The following is a 20469-nucleotide window of genomic DNA, read 5'->3' as shown; positions in this document are numbered from 1 at the left end:
GACTGAATATGCTCTTTGTGCACAATGTTCCATGTTAGGGGAACAATCTCTAGCATATGTGATGCGAGAAAAATGTAGTACAATTATAATGGTAATGTGCAGAGTAGTATGCTAGTGTTTGTAAAAACAAAGGTGTGCAGAAGTATTTGCAGTTGTTTGCAATCGGAAGAACTCTCTAGAAGCATATACAAGAAACTCGTAATACTGATTGCCTCCAACAAAGGGAACCTCAGGGTTGCAGGACAAAGGGACAAGAACTTTCAGTGTATACTTTTTGCACTTTCTGAATTTTGAACCATATTATCTATTCAGAAGTTTTTTTCTGTTATTAAATCTCCAAAATAAAGTATACTATACTGTATTCTAAAACTAAGCATACCAAATATATTTATAAATCACTGTATTATGTGTATTTCATTTATGTTTAGAAATGAATGATTATTCCAGTAAGTTATTTCAAGCTTATGAATAGAGGGAATATTGACAATGTGAAACTATATCACAAAAAGAGGATTTATACTGTTGATTTATTCTTTGATAGTTGTAAAAGGAGATAAATGTTAATCAGGACAAGTCCTGATTTACATCTCTTAATTTGATACTGACAAGAACAAATTTTTGCAGAGAGAATAAAATACTCTTCTGTCTTAAGTTTTTTAATGCAGTTCTAGGTGAGTCAATGGGTAGATCAGTTTGGAGATAATTTGAGGGCTACTCCCATAGTTTCCCTCTTTTTTTTTGCAATTTGTAATTGCTTTATCACCCAAGTAGGACAAGTTCTGGTATTTGTGCTTGTTAAACATACTATAGCAGGGTTATAAACATACATGTTTGTAAAAACTCTTTAATGCAGAGCTGTCTTTGACAGATTACACCCACCCTATGAAAAATTGTAAAACAGTTTCTCCTGCAGCATGAAGCACTGCATTCTGGCTGGCAGTCTTAGTTGCTAGGTTGTCAGTATACTCCCCATCCTAGAAACTGAAAAGTTTTGAGGATGCTCTTGGGATATACTTAGGTATTTTTAAGCCGGAAAAACACGTCCAAAACCAAGATTTCTGGTTCATTGTTTTAAACGAAAAAACTCAAACGTTGTCGTTACTAGTAGTAGTATAAAACGTCAAATTTCTGGTTTAGGTTTGTTTTGCATCATGGCTGAGGTTACAAATGGCTAGATTCTCCCAAATGTCAAATTTCTACACTGCTTTTCCCATATTGGTGTGAACTCATGAGAATGCCAGGCATGATCTCCCAAAGGACAATCAGAGTGTCACAAGAGTTAAGTACTATCTATACCTGAGGTTGATTTGGAGTCCATTTCAGGTGACATTAAATATGTCAAGTTTCCATGCTTTTTGCCAACCCATTTCTATTCAACATTTCAACCTAATCATTTATATTAAAAATCTGTTACGGAGCAGGTACTGTGCTAGGGACTGTGCTATGATCTATGAGTGTAAGTTATGAGTATGAAGTAGATATGGTAAGAGATGTAGCTGGAGACGCTGAAGATGGAGTGAGATTTAAAAAGGTTTTATGTGCAGGGCTTATATTTCAGAAAGGGAGCCAGGGAAAGGGTTTTAGTCAGAAAAATGGTATGATCTATACAAAATGAGGAGTTAACAAATATGGGGGGTTATGGTGGAGAACTCAGGAATTTCTGATGAAAGTATCCCAACAAGTTTATTGTTTTTTTTTGTTGTTTTGATGTTACTCTGCTGCTATAATCTTCTGAACAAACCACCATTTAGAATAGGATACCACAATCTGAAAGTGTTCACTCATGCCACTTTTTCCCACCAATCTGGTAAAGTTCTGTTTAGCTGCAATATATTTTGGTATAAATCTTACTGGAGATGTTTTCTTAAGTCCAATTATTTTGCTTCTCCAAAAAAGGAAGGAATATGCCAGTGAATTATTAGACACCATATTTAAAGCTTCCCCCTTTTTTTCTTCAAATATAATCAGGCAGCAGGAAATTGTTGTTTTTAATATTTATAATTGTTTCACCTGTATTCTTTTTTTTATTTAATCTCCAAGGAGCTGTAAGTTGGTATGTATCGCCTGTATTCTTAAATAGCATTTTCACAATGTTATATCCAAGTTTCAAGATTATGAAGCTTTCAGATTTCATGGTTAAATTTTTTAATAGCTCTATATTCTGTCTCCAGGAGAAAATATAGTGAAAGGAGATAAAGAATCTATTAAGAATCTCCTGGAAATATTTGATGGTTTGTTGGAGTATCTTACAGAACGCATCAGTGAAACATCTCATGAGAAAAGTAAGTTTAAGAATGGAAATTTGGTTTGGTTTACCTTTTATGATGTGTCCCTTTTGGCTTTTATCTTTTTGTGTATTTTTCTTCATAGGAAGCAGATTCACTAATACAGTATACCTGATAACCGTAGTTGTAAATTTCAAATTCTTACTGTTCCAGCTGGTTGGAAACTGTCTTAGACTGTCATCATGTTCTTTATCAACTTGGATGTTGCTTATAAATTACTTCAAAACTAATTTATACTAGAAAGATAAATTTCTGGCTAAATTATTTATTGTCCTATGATTGCATAAAATTTCTCCAAAATTTCGTATGTCAGAACTGCTATTTATGGTAAATATTTGGATGTTACTGAGGCATCAACAGGAAGAATTGGTGCATTTGTGTCTTTAGCCTGCACTTACATTTGTGACAGCCTAAATATTTCAGATATTTGTCATTGCAAAAAGTAAAAGAACTTAACTGTCTTAATAATTTGAGATTAAGTAAATAATGCTGTTGGTCATGAATGGAATAATATATTACCTGTTCTTATGTTGAAGTTATCAAAAATAAATTTTCAGCAGCAACCACAATTTACATAAATTCGAATACAAATTAAGACAAAAAATTGGGGTAGGCTCATCCTCCTTCATTCCCACTTTGTTTATAGTGAGACCTGTGATAGTAACATTTGAAATTAATCTTAAAGTCTTTAGTTAGAGATAGTTTCCTACCTTTAATCATTGTTACTAAACTGTTTAAAAGCTGGGAGGGAAAATTGAAAAGTCTGCCACACTGGACATTTCTTTGTTTCAAAAATTGAGTGTTTTATAGGCGTCTGGGTACTCTGGGAGGATTCCAAGCTGCTTGTCATGTTGATACTCTCAAACCTGTACTTGAGTCAGGGAGACAGCCGTAAATACATACAATAAAAGCATAAAGGGGGAATTAGAACTAGGGGAGAGTATTGACAGGTGGAACTCACCTAATTCAAGGCTACCAGTAGGTATTTGTATGCTGTGTACCTTTCTGGTCTTTTTAGTAACAGGGTTAAGAGGTAGAAAACAACCTCTAAGTAAAGAGATTGAGATTAATTTGAAATGTAAAGAGAGCAGCAGTTTTTTACAGTTTAGTGCTTGCTCGCACGAAGGGGAGGGATGGTAGTGCCTGGCTAATGATATGGCAGTGGGGATGAAGAGAGGAGGGGGCAACTGAGAGATACTTTTATGTGAGTCTGGTGGTGGTGAAAGACTGAAGGATATTCCCAGGGGAGATCGGCAGTATGTGGTGAGCTACTGGGGAAGTTGCTCAGATAGGCTTCCCTATATGACAGTACCTTAGCTGGACAGCATTTTCTTACAGTCTGCTTCTCATCTTTGCAGGTCTAATATATACTTACCTGGCAGTATTGCCTAGAGCTGATCAGGTTCTTCAAAATGCCAGTTAACAGTAATGGGAAACAAATCTTTATTATCACTAATCATATCAGCTGTGCAGGGCAGCTTCAACCTGGGACCTGAGCTAGCATTATCATTTACCACTGAAGAAGGAGGGGTTCGAAAGAAGACCATGGGTTCAGTGCTGGGTTCTGCCTCTCACTATATGACGGCAGCTCTCTTAAGCATGTTTTCTCATCTGAAATTCTTTCATGGTTGTTGTGAAAGTTAAGTAAGTAGATGTGTGTAAACAGTTGAGCACACAGCCTAGCTCAGAGTAAATGCATAATAAATGTTAATTGATGTTATTGAAATGTTGCTTGGTGAATATGGAAATAGAAAAAAATGAAGGTGGGTGTTTGAATGGTGTATCTCTAGACATGGGCATGAGAATATCCAAAGGGGTAAATCTGAATCATGGGAAGTTTCACCTACATGTATTTTGAAATTATTTCCCTAGTGAGTTATAGCTACTGGTGAAAGTATGTATTCTTCAAGTATGGTGGGGTGGAAAAAAGACTGATGGTCTTAAGAAAAATTTCATCCAAGCCCTGATACAGCCTGACTCAGGCTAAGGCATGATTATCTTGGAGCTTGCATTATGTTGACACAATCATGTTTTCTGTCACCTTGATATACCTCAGACATCCTTTACAGATGGAGAGGTATAAAAATATTGCATGGACCTGCTACTAACTTAAAAAATAAAACATTGCTCATACAACTGTAGACCCTGTTTTTAAAGCAATATTCTTGTTTCTTTGTTACTCGAATAATACATGCTCATTACAGGTGATTTGGTTCTTTCTGATTGCACTTTCACTAGAACCCTGTTTACCATGGCAAGTTAGGGGTGCCTCACTGTCCTTACCTTTCCCTGCCTCTTACATAGAAAAAGTAGTATTCACTTAGGGGTTTTTTGGTATTGTTTTTATCTGTTCTGAACAGGTGAAACTGAACAGTATTTTAAAGAATCTGATCGAGGAGAACGTTTGGAAGAGCCAGAAAGTACTAAAGAATCTAAATCATCATGGAAAAGAGTTTCTTTTGGGAGGTAGCACTTAGTGTCTCTGAATTTAATGAAAACAAGTTACGCTTTTTGGACTAAGAATTAAAATCGCACATAATATACCAAGATGGCACCAAAAAAAGCTAATGTGAAACTTCTACTAACTTCTCATATTTTAAACTTTCCTGAGGGAGTTTTAAGAACCTTGAGTTACATATAATACCTAAATCTCAGTATCAACTATCTACTCATTTTTATATTTTTCTTTTTTGAGACGGAGTCTCATTCTGTTGCCCAGGCTGGAGTGTGGTGGCATGATCTCGATTCACTGCAAACTCTGCTTCCCAGGTTCAAGGGATTCTCCTGCCTCAGCCTCCTGAGTAGCTGGGATTACAGGCACGCGCCACCATGCCCGGCTAATTTTTATATTTTTAGTAGAGATGGGGTTTCACCATGTTGGTCAGGCTGGCCTCGAACTCCTGATCTCAGGTGATCCACCTGCCTTGGCCTCCCAAAGTGCTGGGATTACAGGCATGAGCCACCGCGCCTGGTCCCTGTTTTTCTCTTAATCATCAAAGTAGGTCATCATCTTTGCAAAAAACTTGCAAAATAGAAAAAGCAGGAAAAAAAATCTATTCTGAACTAAATAACTGCTGTTAACATTTTGTTAAATTTTTTAGTCCTTTTTACTATTTTTTTTCTTTTTTGGATTTAGTCATATGTCTATATAATTTCGTTGCCTGCCCCTCACCCCTGCTTTTTTAATAAAGAGACAGGGTCTTGCTCTGACACCCATGGTGGAGTACAGTGGCGTGATCAGAGTTCACTGTAGCCTTGAACTCCTGAGCTTAAGCCCAAGTAGCTGGGACCACAGGTGTGCGCCACCACACCTGGCTAATTTTTTTTTTTTTTAACAGAGATGGCATCTTGCTATATTGACCAGGCTGGTCTTGAATTCCTGGCCTCAAGCGATCCTCCTGCTGCAGCCTCCCAGAGTGCTGGGATTATAGGCATGACCCACCTCACCAGGCTCGTTTCCTGCATTTTTAAACTTAACATTAAGTGTTCTCAAGTTGTTTAATTTTTTTTTTGAGACAGAGTCTTGCTGTGTCACACAGGCTGGAGTGTGCAGTGGCACAATCTCAGCTTACTGCAGCCTCTGCCTCCCGGTTTCGAGTGATTCTTGTGCCTCAGCCTCCTGAGTAGCTGGGACTACAGGTGCACGCCGCCACGGCTGGCTAATTTTTGTATCTTTAGTAAAGACGAGTTTTCACCGTGTTGGCAAGGCTGGTCTTGAACTCCTGACCTCAAGTGATCCGCCTGCCTCAGCCTCCCAAAGTGGTGGGATTACAGGCGTGAGCCCCTGCGCCCAGCCTCAAGTTGTTAAATTCTTTATAATAATTTGTAATAACTGTATAACATCATTCATGTGGATGCTTCATAAATTACTAAGCCATTCCTCTAAAGTAGAGAGGTTTTTTTAATATTATCAAAAACGTGATACTTAATGTTTATTCTTTTTTTCCTCATATCTTGAGGCTAGATTCAGAGTAAGACAGTGTAAATGTTTTAAGGCTAATAATAAAAGTTGCCAGACTGTTTTCCAAAAAGGCCATGACTGTACATTTACCAACAGTATAGAAATGCTGGGTTACAGGACCTTCATGAGCCAATATCATTGATCATTTTCACAGTTTTTAAACTTGTGCTTCTTTCATAGACAAAAATGTATTGTCATGACAGGTTTGATTGCACTTCTTGCTAACTAGAGGTTGAACATAATGCTATGTCTTCATGGTTCGAAGAGCACAGGCAATGCCTTCTTTTTTCGGTATAGTACATTGTAAAAAATGTGTCTCAGAGGAGACCATCATAAGATGAAAATTTTTTTTTTTTTGAGACAGAGTTTCGCTCTTGTTGCCCAGGCTGGAGTGCAGTGGTGCAATCTCGGCTCACTGCAACCTCTGCCTCCCAGGTTCAAGCAGTTCTCCCGCCTCAGCCTCCAAAGTAGCTGGGATTACAGGCGCCTGCCACCACGTCAGGCTAATTTTTTGTATTTTTAGTAGAGATGGGGTTTCACTATGTTGGCCAGGCTGGTCGCAAACTCCTGACCTCAGGCAATCCACCTATGTCTGCCTCCCAAAGTGCTAGGATTACAGGCGTGAGCTACCGTACCCGGCCTGATGAACTTCTTTCCATAAGAATTTTAAAGTAACAAAATAAGCGCAAAAGTGAAACAATTGAAGGATATTTAATGCAAAGTTAGCATCCCACCCCCTTCACTCCCACACCCTAGAGTCACCAGTATTTGCTGTTCTCCTATACATTTAATCGTTGACACTTTATATACAGCTGTTTCTACCATTCATATATCAGTGAAAACAAAACATAAGCAGCAAGACATGCTAAGCAGCAAAAGGGAGAGTCTTTTCCTTTTTCTGCACCCAGCAGCTCTCCAGGTCCTCAGGGGAAGGGCCCTCTGGTCAGGCTGGGCCCTGAGTGAAGGAGGGAACTTTTCCAGGTGCTCCTTGTCTTCTGAGATGTTGGGCCCCTCTTGGGATGGAGATGAAGCAGAATCCACTGGTGAAATCATTAGACTTGGAGACACAGCACACACCTTTTCTCTAAGAAGTAATGGTAAGTAGTTAAACCTGAAGTATCAGTTATTATTCAACATACAACTATAAAAATGTAAATGGTATGTAGGAGTGTTTAAAATTGAGAAGAATAGAGCGCTAACTGGACATGGGATTTGAAATTCCAGAATATCCCACTACCCATTAAATATGAACACTTATCTGAAGTCACAGGCATATGGGCAGATAAGTCCAAGGCAAATAAGTGTATGCAAGGTTATTAGGCAATTTGTGGTTCCTGATACCCTGGGAAGAGAATTATGGATGCAGCTTATAGTCTGGTCATGCTTTCAGGGTATTCCTTAATTGTAGTTTCCTGAACTGGTGGTTGACTCACTTTTTTCATTGTTTCAACCAATAAGTTTGTATATGCAGTAGCAATTTTTCTTCTAGGCTTCAGGCCAGATTTCCAACAGCCTATTGCTTGCACATAGTAGACCCGGATATCTTTCAAGCCCCAATTTTGAGCCTCCAACCTTGTCCTCCTCCAATCATCCTACTCCATCCTGCCCACTGTGGCTTCATAAATTACTAAACCAGTATATGGACCACAAGTCTTGGAATGTTCTCCCTTACTTTTGGTTCCTGGCAAACTCACCCTCCAGTAGACCAAAAAGCTATGCTTGCCATTGGGATAGGCACAGAAACGGAAGTACCAGAGTCAAGTGTGGATACTACAAGAATGTTTCTTGAAGTAAGAGAATCAGATGGATTGATTGGGAATGGAAGGGATGGTGATTGCAGAAACGGGTTCTGTGGTGTCAAGTGCTATGTAAAAAAGATGTTACTGTAAAATGAATTACTTATTTTAACATTATAAGTAGAGAGGGGAATTGTGTTTAAGAGTAATGCAATTAAGGCCAAGGAAAAAAGATTCAGAGAGATGCCTGGCCAAGGTGTTTGGGTTTGATGTGATAAAAGGGCTTATGGCAGCTTCCTTTCATATTGAGATTTAAAGTGTCAGATAACTGTCATATACATTCACAGGCATCTAATTTAAGCTTCAATATATGGACCATAGTCTTTTTTTTTTTTTTTTTTTGACACTAGGTCTTGCTCTGTCACCCAGGGTGGAGTGCGGTGGCGCAATCTCGGCTCACTGCAACCTCTGCCTCAGCCTCTCAAGCGGCTGGGATTACAAGTATGTGCCACATGCCCGGCTGATTTTTGTATTTTTAGTAGAGATGGGGTTTCGCCATATTGGCTAAGCTGGTCTTGAACTTCTAACCTCAAGTGATCTGCCTGCCTTGGCCTCCCAAAGTACTGAGATTACAGGTATGAGCCACTGCACTTGGCCTGGACCATGAGTCCATGTTTCTGGTACTAGCTAAGACCCTAACTCTGGTGTCTGTTCATACCAAGACATGTCCATAAAACAGCCAGCATTTCCGTAACCCTGGCATCTATTTTTCTAAAGCAAAATAATGAAACATTGTATGAAACTTTGCTTTTAAATTGTATAAATGATTCTGGGTTACAAAATGGCATCTTACTTTCTGATAGCAATTAAAAATAATTGATATTATGGCCCGTCACAGTGGCTCACGCCTATAATCCCAGTACTTTGGGAGGCTGAGGTGGGCGGATCACCTGAGGTAGGAGTTTGAGACCAGCCTGGCCAACATAGTGAAACCCTGTCACAATACAAAAAATTAGCCAGGCATGGTGGCGGGTGCCTGTAGTCCCAGCTATTCCGGAGGCTGAGGCGGGAGAATTGCTTGAACCTGGAAGGTGGAGGTTGCAGTGCAGCGAGATCACGCCATTGCACTGCAGCCTGGCGACAAGAGGGAAACGCTGTCTGAAAAAAAAATAATAATAATTGGTATTTTGAGCAGTTGGACCAACATTATTTCGTTCAACATTATTTAATATTTCTGTTTCCTGAGTACAAAACTCTTGGCTTTTAGTATAATGTTCAGCAAACTATTTTGATAGTTAAAAATTTTACCTTTAATATTTTCTTTCCTAGGTGCTCAATGTCCTAATGAAATGCTGTCTAAAAAAGCCTTAGCCTCACCAAGTTCTAAATCACATGAAGATATGTTGTATCCTCCTAGTGTTTTGTCCAAGAGTAGGACATCCTTTGTTGAAGACAGTGAGTTGTAATGGATGTTAGTTCTTTACTGCTGATGATCATTCTTGGGGCAATTGTTGTTGCCATTAGCCTTTTTACTTTTATTGCTGTATATGAGATCCTTTTTGGTCTTACATGATCTTACTTGTAAATGTTTGCTATTAATTATGGTATCTGAATTCTGCTTAACATGGTCTTTGGTTGCATATTTTTGCATCCACTATTTTATCTAAATTCTCACCACTTACCTTTTTTTTTTTTTAATGGGACAGAGTCTCTGACACATTAGTACATCTATTGGTGGTCTTCATATTATTGGTAAATAACAAAGTATAGTAACTGGAAAAACATTCTTTTTTTATTGTTTTGAGACAGAGTCTAGCTCTGTTGCCCAGGCTGGAGTGCAGTGGCATGATCTCGGCTCACTGCAACCTCCGCCTCCTGGGTTGAAACGATTCTCCTGCCTCAGCCTCCCAAGTAGCTGGGATTATAGGCGCTTGCTACCACGCCCAGCTAATTTTTTTATTTTTAGTAGAGATGGGGTTTCACCATGTTGGCCAGGCTGGTCTCGAACTCATGACCTCGTGATCCGCCTGCCTCAGCCTCCCAAATTGCTGAGATTACAAGCGTGAGCTACCGCACCTGGCCTGGAAAAATCATTCTTGTTTCTTATTATCATCTCTGGAATTTTCATATGGTAGTAATACATAAAAACATTACTGCCTAACTGGTTTTGTAACATGTGGATGAACCATAATTCACATAACATTCTTCAAGCCATTTAAGTTGCTTCCAGTTTTTTATTTTAAAGTAACTTTCAGGGAACAGTTTTATGATAATAACATTAAAATTACATCCGGGGCCAGTCATGGTAGCTCACACTTGTAATCCCAGCGCTTTGGGAGGCCGAGGCAGGAGGATCACTTGAGCCCAGGAGTTCGAGACCAGCCTGGGCAACATAGCGAGACCTCATCTCTACTTTTTTAAAAAATTAAAAAAAAAAAATTACATCCTAATTTAATTAGATCCCTGTGTGCTGAGGCTATATCCCTGGTTTAATTATTTTTTTATGTGCTTTGTCTTAAGTTTAAAAAATATTTCTAATGTATGTGAACATGTTTATATAGGTATGTATGTATGTATATAAAATGGTTTATTTCTTAGAATTGCATCGTAATATCCACTTTAATTTGTCTTACTAGCGGAAACCCTTTCTGTGAGTGGGATTCCAAATGCTAGGAAGCTAGGGGAGCCTATCCGAGCAGCTATTCCTTTACATCCACCCTACCACCCTTCAGAGCCTCGAGCACCCTGCCCCATAGGAAAAGAATACTTGCATTCAAGTCACTGCTCCCCAGCCGTAAATTCTACTGGAGAGCATACGGAATTTTCTGGGGTAAGTGGAAAAGCTTACTTTCAGTTGGCTAGAAGTACACGTGTATGTATGTCTGTGTGTGTGTTGGTAATTGATTAGAAGGCCGTGTGTGTGTATGTGTATTGGTGAAGTCTTTATTCTTTGTCAAGGAAGCCCCTATATTTAAAGAAGCTGCTAGAATTGTCAAGCATATTGCACTAGTCAAAAGCATTGTACTCCTTAAAATTTGCCTCTGTATACACCTGCACATTCTTGTTCTAGGAAGATAGGAGAAAAACGAATGCATATGAAGGGAAATAATAAGAGCCAACACATAGTGAATGTTTATGTTGTGCCAGTCGCAGTTCTGGATACTTTAGGGGTATTGAATAATTTACTGCCCATAACAACTCTGGAGTAGCTACTATATTTATTTATTGTTGGGAAGCTGATGTAGAGAGGGCAAGGTTACACAGCAAATTACAAGTCAGGATTTGAACTTGGACATTCTGGCTTCAGAGTCCATATTGTGTCCGTAATTTAATAATTTCAAATTTAGAAAACACAGAGTGGAAAAGAAAATAACCATCCATGCATATTCCCATTATCCACCATGAACCACTGTTAACATATTGGTCTATTTGCTTCAATTGCAGTGAGCCAAGATTGCGCCACTGCGCTCCAGCCTGGGTGACAGAGTAAGACTTCATCTCAAAAAAAAAAAAAGAAAAAACCCTTTTTATATAGTCATCCTGTCCTTATCTTTCTAAAAAGAACAGGACTGGGTTCGGTGGCTCACACCCATAATCCCAGCACTTTGGGAGGCTCACGTGAGTGCCAGAGTTTGAGACCACCCTGGGAAACATAGTGAGTGAGACCTTGTCTCTGCTAAAAATAGAAAATTATCCTGGAGCGGTGGTGCATGCCTGTGATCTTAACTACTTAGTAGGCTGAGGCAGGAGGATCACTTGAGCCCAGGAGCTTCAATGAGCTGTGACCACACCACTGCATTCCAGCCTGGGCAGCAGAGCAAGACCCTGTCTCAAAAAGAAAAAAATAAGAAAAACAACAGGCAGGTATGTACACAGGGTAGATATATAAACAGTGATACATTCTCATTATTTAAACATTCAAGCAATGCATTAAAAGTACAGAGATGAAATAAGCATTATTAACAATAGGTGACCACATTCTCAACATTCTGTGCATCTAAACAGGAGAGGGATTAGATAAAAAGAGGTGTTAAAATGGAGTCATAAGATAATGTTTACTTTTGGGGGAATCATAGTGGGGGTTTTAGAGATGTTTCTGAGTTGGTAATATTCTGTTTCTTGACCTGGGTGGCAGTTAAAGGGGAGTGTTTATTTTCAAATAATTCATTGAGCTAGAAATACTTTATTTTAAAAGTTTTATAAAAATATGATTATATTTTAGTTGCTATTTAGTAAAAGGTTGTTTGTTTTATTTTTTTTGAGACAGAGTGTCGCTCTGTCGCCCAGGCTGGAGTGTAGTGGTGCAGTCTGCACCCACTGCAACCTCCACCTCCCAGGCAAGTGATTCTCCTGCCTCAGCCTCCCAAGTAGCTGGGACTACAGGCGCACGTGCCACCACACCTGGCTGATTTTTTTAAAAAATATTTTTAGTAGAGACGGGGTTTTGCCATGTTGGCCAGGCTGGTCTCAAACTCCTGGCCTCATCTGCCTGCCTCTGCTTCCCAGAGTGCTGAGATTATAGGCATGAATCACCATACCCAGCCTACTAAAAGGTATTTAATTTTACTTTAATAGAAAAAGATAATGAAGTGAAATTAAAGATATCATTAAACATTAAATAAATGGCCGGGTGCAGTGGCTCACACCTGTAATCCCAGCACTTTGAGAGGCGGAGGTGGGCAGATCATGAGGTCAGGAGTTCAAGACCAGCCTGGCCAAGATGGTGAAACCCTGTCTCTACTGAAAATACAAAAATTAGCCGGGCGCAGTGGCAGGTGCCTGTAATCCCAGCTACTCTGGAGGCTGAGGCAGGAGAATTGCTTGAACCCAGGAGGTGGAGGTTGCAGTGACCCGAGACTGCACCACTGCACTCCAGCCTGGGTGACAGTAAGACCCCATCTCAAAAAACAAAAAAACAAACAAACATTAAATGTTTCTTCATCACAAGAAGTATTTTCTAAAAGATTATCTCTAAGACCAAGAAATAAATTTAGCTGGACACGGTAGCTCATGCCTGTAATCCCAGCACTTTGAGAGGCTGAGGCGGGTGGATCACTGGAGGTCAGAAGTTCGAGACCAGCCTGGCCAACATGCGAAACACTGTCTTTACTAAAAATACACAAAAAAATTAGCCAGGTGTTGTGGCATATACCTGTAATCCCAGCTACTAGGGAGGCTGAGGCAGGAGAATCGCTTGAACCTGGGAGGCGGATCGAGCCATTGCACTCCAGCCTAGGCAACAGAGCAAAACTCTGTCTCAAAAAAAAAAAAAAAAGGAAATTTAAAATGTTAAGGGTTTATATTCATATTTTGAGAGGTGTTGTCTTTGTTTTAACTGTTTCAATTTTGGACAGCCTTTACTGACATTGATACAAAAGATAGCCACTTGAATACTTTGTACTAGTGATAATTTTTTTGTTGCTCAGGTATAGTGGTAATCCCTGAAATTTCATATTTAGAGAACACCTGGCCTGTGTTTTTATTTGAATGGCATCCTGAGCCACACTTGTTCTCTGAGCACAAGTTTCTAGACATTGCTCCAGTCCTTTGGTGCACTGGGTGTCAATAGGGTCTTTTGACAAATGCACTTCAAAACACAGAGATTGAAGGCACGTAGCTTTGTGCCACAGTTCCTCCCTTCCTCACTCCCAGAAAGTTCATGTTTCTTATTTGTAGCTTTTTCAAATCAACTTTTTTTCTGTTTTTAATAGGATCTAGATGATGGAGTTTTCTTAATTTCCAAGTTGCCTAAAGACAGCAAATGGGAAGTATATCCAGCTCAGGTCCAAGGGCCTAGGACAAGGAAGCCTCCCAAAGGAAAAAGGTAACATTACTGCAGACTTCAGTGTTTACAGTCTGTTTACAAAGGAATTTGAAAATGCAGGGGCATGATCTCCAAATTTAGCTGTGAAGACCAGAATGAAGTATTTGTTAAAGTACGTATTACAGTTATTTTAAACTAAATAATAGACACCTAGCTATTTTACTGTCAAATGGTCACTTTTATTACAGAAATGAAAACAGAGCTACAGCCTCATCCTGCAATTCACCTTTCCCCCAGAGGCCAAGAAAGAGATTAACAGAACAAGAATTACATGATGTATCAGAAAAACTCTCTCAGCGGCTTTCTGAACTAGATTGGGCAAGTCTTGTTTTTTCATCTATATTGAGATTCCCATGGGTTAAGTGAGCATTTAAGTAATCTCTCAATTGAAAGTGAGGTATTAGAAAATTAGTTGTGTCTTATTAATAGTTACTGTGAAAATGTTCCGTAAGTCAAGCAGGTAGAACAGGAAGTGATCTCTCAGCCTTTCATGATCTAACTAAATTTGGTGCAGATTTATCCAAATTTTATTGAATTCTGATGAAAACTAAATCATTTAACATAAACAATTATGTTAAGCGATTTTTCTTTAGATATGTCTTTATAGTTCCCCTTTGCCGCTAAAGACAGATCTGGTATAAAATTGGATGGATCACTGATTCTCACAAAATACAATATTACAGTTTTAAGATATCATTGAATGAATGTTTTAAATCCCTACGTGACTTCGTCTAAAGTTTATTGAAACTTAGTGATCCATAGCACTGATATACACCTTTTTAAAACTAAACATGTATGCCAGGTGTGGTGGCTCACAACTGTAATTCCAACACTTTGAGAGGCTGAGGCAGGCGGATCACTTAAGCCCAGGAGTTTGAGACCAGCCTGGGCAACATGGCGAAACCCCATCTCTACAAAAAATAAAAGATTAGCCAGGCTTGGTGGCATATGCCTGTAATCCCAGCTACTCAAGTGGTTGAGATGGGAGGATCACTGGAACCCAGCAGGCAGAGGTTACAGTGAGCCCAGCTAGCACCACTGCACTCCAGCCTGGGTGACAGAGTGAGATCCTGTCTCAAAATAAAAGTAAATAATTAAACATGCATAAGCGTCTGAAAACTTGTTATTAGTGACTGTCAAAGGAAGCTTTTTTAAAGGTCTGCCTACTCCTACGAATTTACATTCTGCTGAAATCAGTGAAAGATGTTGAAAAGAATTTTCTCAATAGATGTTAAAAAGTGCTCTGGGTGATCGGATTAAAGACAAGACTGACCATAAAGAAGAAAATACTGGAAATGAAGAGGTAGAGGATGGAACTGAGGAGACACTGTCTCAGCACAGTGATGGCATCGTGGAGTATGTGCCAAAGAAGTCAAGGCCAGGTACTTACCCCAGAGAGACTGAGAAGGGGGACATCCATGTGAACTACTTAGGCAGTTCCATCTGTTCTTAATAACTTATATTCTAATTTTAAATAGTTGAGAAATATATAAAAGGATCAAAAGTAATATCAAACACCTGGATCTTCCCCATCTAGAAGTAGCAAGTGTTAACAATTATATTTGCTTTAGCCCCTTTGTGTTTAAGAAATAAAACAGTAGAAACCCCCTCTGCTCTCCCCACAGATCTCTTTTCCCCACCCTCAGTGCAACCACTGTCTTAAAGTTGGCATCTTTTCTTCTGATCCTTGTTTTTATACTTTAAGAGCTCATGCATTACTTGTCTAAACATAGTATTGTTTTATGTTGTTTAAAAATTTACATACTGTATATATTATTCTGCAACTTGCGTTTTTTTCTGACATTGTCTTAGAAATCTATTTATGTTGATCCTTACAGATCCAGCTCATTCATTTTAACTGCAGTGTAACTGAGTTCTTACAGTGTGACTTTTGTGTGGGTATATGTATAGCAGTATCCATTTCCCCTACTGCTGGACGTGATTGAGTTCTTGCAGTGTGCCACTTATGTGTGGAGATACATATATATATATATATATACACACACACATATATATATATGTATATATATACACACACACACACACACATACACACACGCGTGTAGCACTATTTCCCCTATTGCTGGACATGTTGATTGTTTCCAGTTTTCATTACTATAAAAATTCTGCAATGAACAGCCTAGAATATGTGCAAGAGTTTCTGTGATACCTCCATCTAGTAGGATTGCTGGATCATAAGGCCTACATTTCTTCACCACTGCCAACTTGTCCACCAAAGTGATTGCACTGCTTTATACCCGTATCAGCAGTTTCTGGTTTGCCGTGTCTTTGCAGATACTTCTGCTGTTTGATATGCCATTGTTCAAATCCAATTATCCTGTCTTCCACCAACTAAAATCCTGCATATTTTACATTTAGTTTTATCTACTTTGGTCATCCATTGTTTCTTCAGAAATAGTCTTTTTCTGACCCAACTTCCTTAACTTTTTCAGTTGTTTTTTACTCCTTCAAGAATGCTCTTTCCTTCTCTTATTTCCTCTCTCTTCCCTTTAAAAGGACTCAGCTAATTTCTAGGCACCCTCATCCAGGAACCTCTTCCTTTCCCTTTTTATGTACATACACATGGTATCCTATTGTGAAAACAGGTTATAAATTAAAATATTATTTCAAGTGCGTCTTCAGTTTCTAGAGAAAAATACATCATGAGCAGCTATCATTTAAAATAGATTATGCAAGTCGGTTTTTAAAAATACATCTTAGAATTTGAAATGTGAAAGACTTGAATTAAAAGCATGTGAAAAAAATAATAAGCTCAGGGAAAATTTATTTATAAAGGTACCAAACTAGCTTCCTTGGTCTTAAGGCTATGTTGAAGTGCTTTTCCCACTGGAGTCACCCTCTTCACAACTAGCAGATCCCCAGACACACCTATAGACAATGGGATAAAAAGGTTTGTAGAAGGAAATGGTTTATTAGATCTCTTTGGCAGTGTGCAATTAGGAGGGCTAGATTGCTAAGTAGGGAAAAATTGAGACCACTTAGACAATGCTTAACACATTAACTTTGCCTATAAGCATATATAATAAGATAGATATGTATGCTTACATCCCACCTTCTCAAGACCCAGATAGGTAAAAGGATAGCAGATGCGTGGCTCAGATAATTTACCTTTTCTCTCTTTGCATCTCCCCCTATCACCAAGAGCACTCTCCATAGTCCTTTGTGCATAGGAGGCATTCCATGTGTTGAATATCCAAAGTTGAATGTAGAAGCTAAGTATTTGAGACAGTACACATTTGTATGCATTTGTCTGTTTACTTGGTGTTACCATACCAATACAAGTTAGTTACAGGAGAGAGTCCCTTTAGCACATTCACTCATCAGTCTCTTTGGATTTAGTGAAAACCAACTTTGGTTTCCAGCATAACATTCTGGCTATCAGGAACTAATGTTATATGTCTTTTCTCTGTTGCAGGACTTTCCATGCGTAGAAAGCCACCCTACAGATCCCATTCGCTCTCTCCATCTCCAGTTAACAAACACAAACAGTTCCACGTGGAGAGAAAAAGGCAGCGCAAGCCAAGAGAAACAGATATCCGCCAATTCCGAGCACAGGTTCTTCCCCATCTCTTGACTACCATTAAGCAGCAGCCAGTACCATTTCCCCTCAGCCAGATGCTACCATGAACATGCTGTTGATTTAGGCTTAAAATACATTTAATATTCTTGAGCGGAGTGGATGATAGAGAGCTATGTGACATAGCTTATGTCTTCATTAGCATAAAATTATACTCATGAAACTCTTAAAAAAAATAACCTGGCTGGACATAGCTTGGTGTTCCAGTAGATTAAGAAAGAGGAGATCAGTGTGAGTTGTTATTTTCAGAGTGAGCTTCAGAGATGAAGGGAATTTGAGGTGGATTAAACGTGAAAGGCCACTTGAGTTACAGAGAAGATGAGATCAAGTACCCAAGACAGGAATGAGAGGAGGTGGTTGGGATTCAACAATAGGGAGATTGGTATGATTACCTAGGAAGACTTTCCACTGTGGAATGAGGATTTTGAAATGTAGCATGGATTTAGAACACTTATTTGCAGTAGTAGGTTTTATAATGCGGTAGGATTTATAATGGTGAAAAACTAAAACTAATTCAGACGTCTTACACTCATTTGTAACTCAGCATGTAACTTCCACTCAGGAGAGTATCAAAATGATTGCAAAAACTTGAGAACAGAAAAAACGAATGATGTAAAATTTCATTTTATGTCCCAATTATATATGTTAAAGTAATGTAGATTTGTGAGGCAGGTGCAGTGGCCCTGCACTTTGGGAGGGTGAGACAGGTGGATCACCTGAGGTCGGGAGTTCGAGACCAGCCTGGCCAACATGTTGAAACCCCATCTCTACTGTAAATACAAAAATTAGCCAGGCATGGCAGTGCACACTTGTAGTCCCAGCTACTCAGGAGGCTGAGGCAGGAGAATCACTTGAACTCGGGAAGTGGAGGTTGCAGTGAGCTGAGTTTGTGCCATTGCCTCCAGCCTGGGCGAGAGTGAGACTGTCTCAAAAAACAAAACAAGAAAACCATACATTTGTGATACAGAGTCTGAAAGGAATTTTTTTAAAAAGTGAATGAGCTTGATATTTTAGGGGTGGCAGGTATCCTAGGTGAATTTTTTTCCTTCTTTCGTATTTTTTTTTTTTCTCAAGGTGGAGATTCACTCTTGCCGCCCAGGCTGGAGTGCAATGGCACAATCTTGGCTTACCTCAACCTCCGCTTCCCGGGTTCAAGCGATTCTCCTGCCTCAGCCTCCCGAGTAGCTGGGATTGCAGGCATGTGCCACCATGCCCAGCTAATTTTGTATTTTTAGTAGAGATGGGGTTTCTCCATGTTGGTCAGGCTGGTCTTGAACTCCCGACCTCAGGTGATCCACCTGTCTCATCCTTACCGCACGCGGCTAAGAGCTTGGATGCTCGGTTGAGGCACCATTGGGATTGAAACTCAGGATCTCCTGTTTACTAGACAGGTGCTTTAACCAACTAAGCCATGGTGCTGCCCGTTGTGTATGTTTTTAATAACTGTAATATATGACCTTTTCCCCTTTAGGCATTTACTGAAGCATTTGAAAGGGAACTAAGAAGACATAAAGTTCAAGAGAATATTGGACCTCTAAGAATACATGAGGAGGAGGAGGAAACAGTGGGTAAAAGTCTCCACTGTAATAAATGCCATTTGATCAGATGAGTGGGAAGTACAAAGATGATCTTTTTAAAAGAAGAAGGGGCCAACAGGGCCTTAATCATGAGCTCTTTAGGAAAAGGCAGGATTTCATGTCATGATACAGGACTTGCTTATTAATAAGGCATTCAGGTTGCTAAAATATGACAAGACATGGTTCCAAAGAAAACTAGTGTTTTTCCGCTACTTAAAACTTCCCATCAGTTTTTAAGGGTTTATTTGACTTAGCAGTTCACCAGGGGCTTAAAAACTACTCTAGGCTGACAAAATTAAAGAAGAGTAAGAGAAGACAGAACATCCTAGTTGGCTATAGACCTGGTTGTAAGAAACCCAAAACAGAAGTTTTCATTGCCTTTCGAAAGAATGGTTACAGAAACTAAGTGAAATCATGGGGAAAATGCTTATGCTAAAATATTCATGAACAAAACAGGATATAAAGTACAGTATGGTTACAACTAAGCATACTGCATAGTTGCCTGAGAATTTTTTAAATCTACATGGAAAAAGAGAAGTACATCGAAACATTAATAGTTAAAAAAAAAAAGATTAATAGTGGTTGTATTTAGGGTGGGGCTATGGTGACTGAAACTTGAAAAAGATTCAGTGCTTTTTCAAATTCCAAGGGATGCCAGAGGCCAAAAGATGCGTTTAACTTAGAGTAAATGAATAATTAACTAGATTTTACAAATTTGAAGTAAGGTGGTTTGGCTGGGGAGTAGTTAGCTGTTTTTGTCAATATGTAATATTTAAGATGATGTATGAAAGAACTATTAGACCTTTTATTTTTATTCTGTTTTATATCTGCTTCTAAGGAAAAAATATACAGAGGAGAAGCTGTTCGTAAAGGAACTCCAGAATGTAGTCAGCCCTGGAAGATTTACTCTAGAAAAACCACAACTCAGAGTCCAAGAGGTGGCCTCCCAAAGCCAAATAAAGCAGTTCCAAGTAAGAACCACAGAATTGTACTTTATGGAAAACTGGCAGCCTTTGAAAGCATGTGCAACATTCCAAGGACACAGCACTGAAAGCTAACATCCACCAGTTAGCCGAAGAAAGTTTTTTGTTTTTTTTTTCCAATCACTGCCATGTGGCTGGTTTTCCGTAGAGAGCTAAAACTCTTCAATAAGGAAGTACTTTAGGGAGGCCTATATATTGGCACCCAAGGAATGCCAGGACTGCCACCTGCTGCTCCAGCGTTAGCCTCACTCGTGTGCTTACTCACTTTGACTGCCTTTTTGTCTATTTCTGGGAGGTTGGTAGAATGAAAGGGATGCTCCAAGGCAAGCAGATGGCCTGTCCACCTCCTATATATTGACAGTGCCAATGAGTGTGGAGTCTTGTTACAAGGAAACAAAGTCATGAGAAATGCCAGGCTTCCTGTTACACCCAAAGACTGCTGGCCCTCCTACTATATCCTTTAGACCAGAAACTTTTTCTTCTAAGCACTTGCCTACCAGGAAGG

The 20469-nt window shown here is 39.2% G+C and overlaps 1 protein-coding gene across 3 annotated transcripts in view; it reads left to right on the top strand.

Annotated features, from left to right (window-relative positions):
* Positions 1 to 20469, top strand: part of CEP95 (centrosomal protein 95) — a 31924-nt gene that overhangs the window by 6043 nt on the left and 5412 nt on the right. For 2 of the 3 annotated variants that reach the window (XM_019026739.4, XM_063706180.1), the window contains exons 4-14: positions 2172 to 2282; positions 4646 to 4751; positions 7228 to 7343; positions 9312 to 9437; positions 10619 to 10812; positions 13694 to 13806; positions 13995 to 14124; positions 15035 to 15188; positions 17243 to 17382; positions 18876 to 18968; positions 19820 to 19952. In XM_019026739.4, the coding sequence (XP_018882284.2) occupies positions 2172 to 2282; positions 4646 to 4751; positions 7228 to 7343; positions 9312 to 9437; positions 10619 to 10812; positions 13694 to 13806; positions 13995 to 14124; positions 15035 to 15188; positions 17243 to 17382; positions 18876 to 18968; positions 19820 to 19952 (1416 nt within the window). Of the gene's footprint in view, positions 1 to 2168; positions 2283 to 4645; positions 4752 to 7227; positions 7344 to 9311; positions 9438 to 10618; positions 10813 to 13693; positions 13807 to 13994; positions 14125 to 15034; positions 15189 to 17242; positions 17383 to 18875; positions 18969 to 19819; positions 19953 to 20469 lie in introns of those variants that run through there. The other variant, XM_063706181.1, reaches the window with a different exon arrangement.

This window comes from Gorilla gorilla, chromosome 4 (assembly GCF_029281585.2).
Source record: "Gorilla gorilla gorilla isolate KB3781 chromosome 4, NHGRI_mGorGor1-v2.1_pri, whole genome shotgun sequence".
Taxonomy (NCBI): Eukaryota; Metazoa; Chordata; class Mammalia; order Primates; family Hominidae; genus Gorilla; species Gorilla gorilla.
Note: the sequence above shows the minus strand (reverse complement) of the source record. Positions and strands in the feature narration are given on the sequence as shown.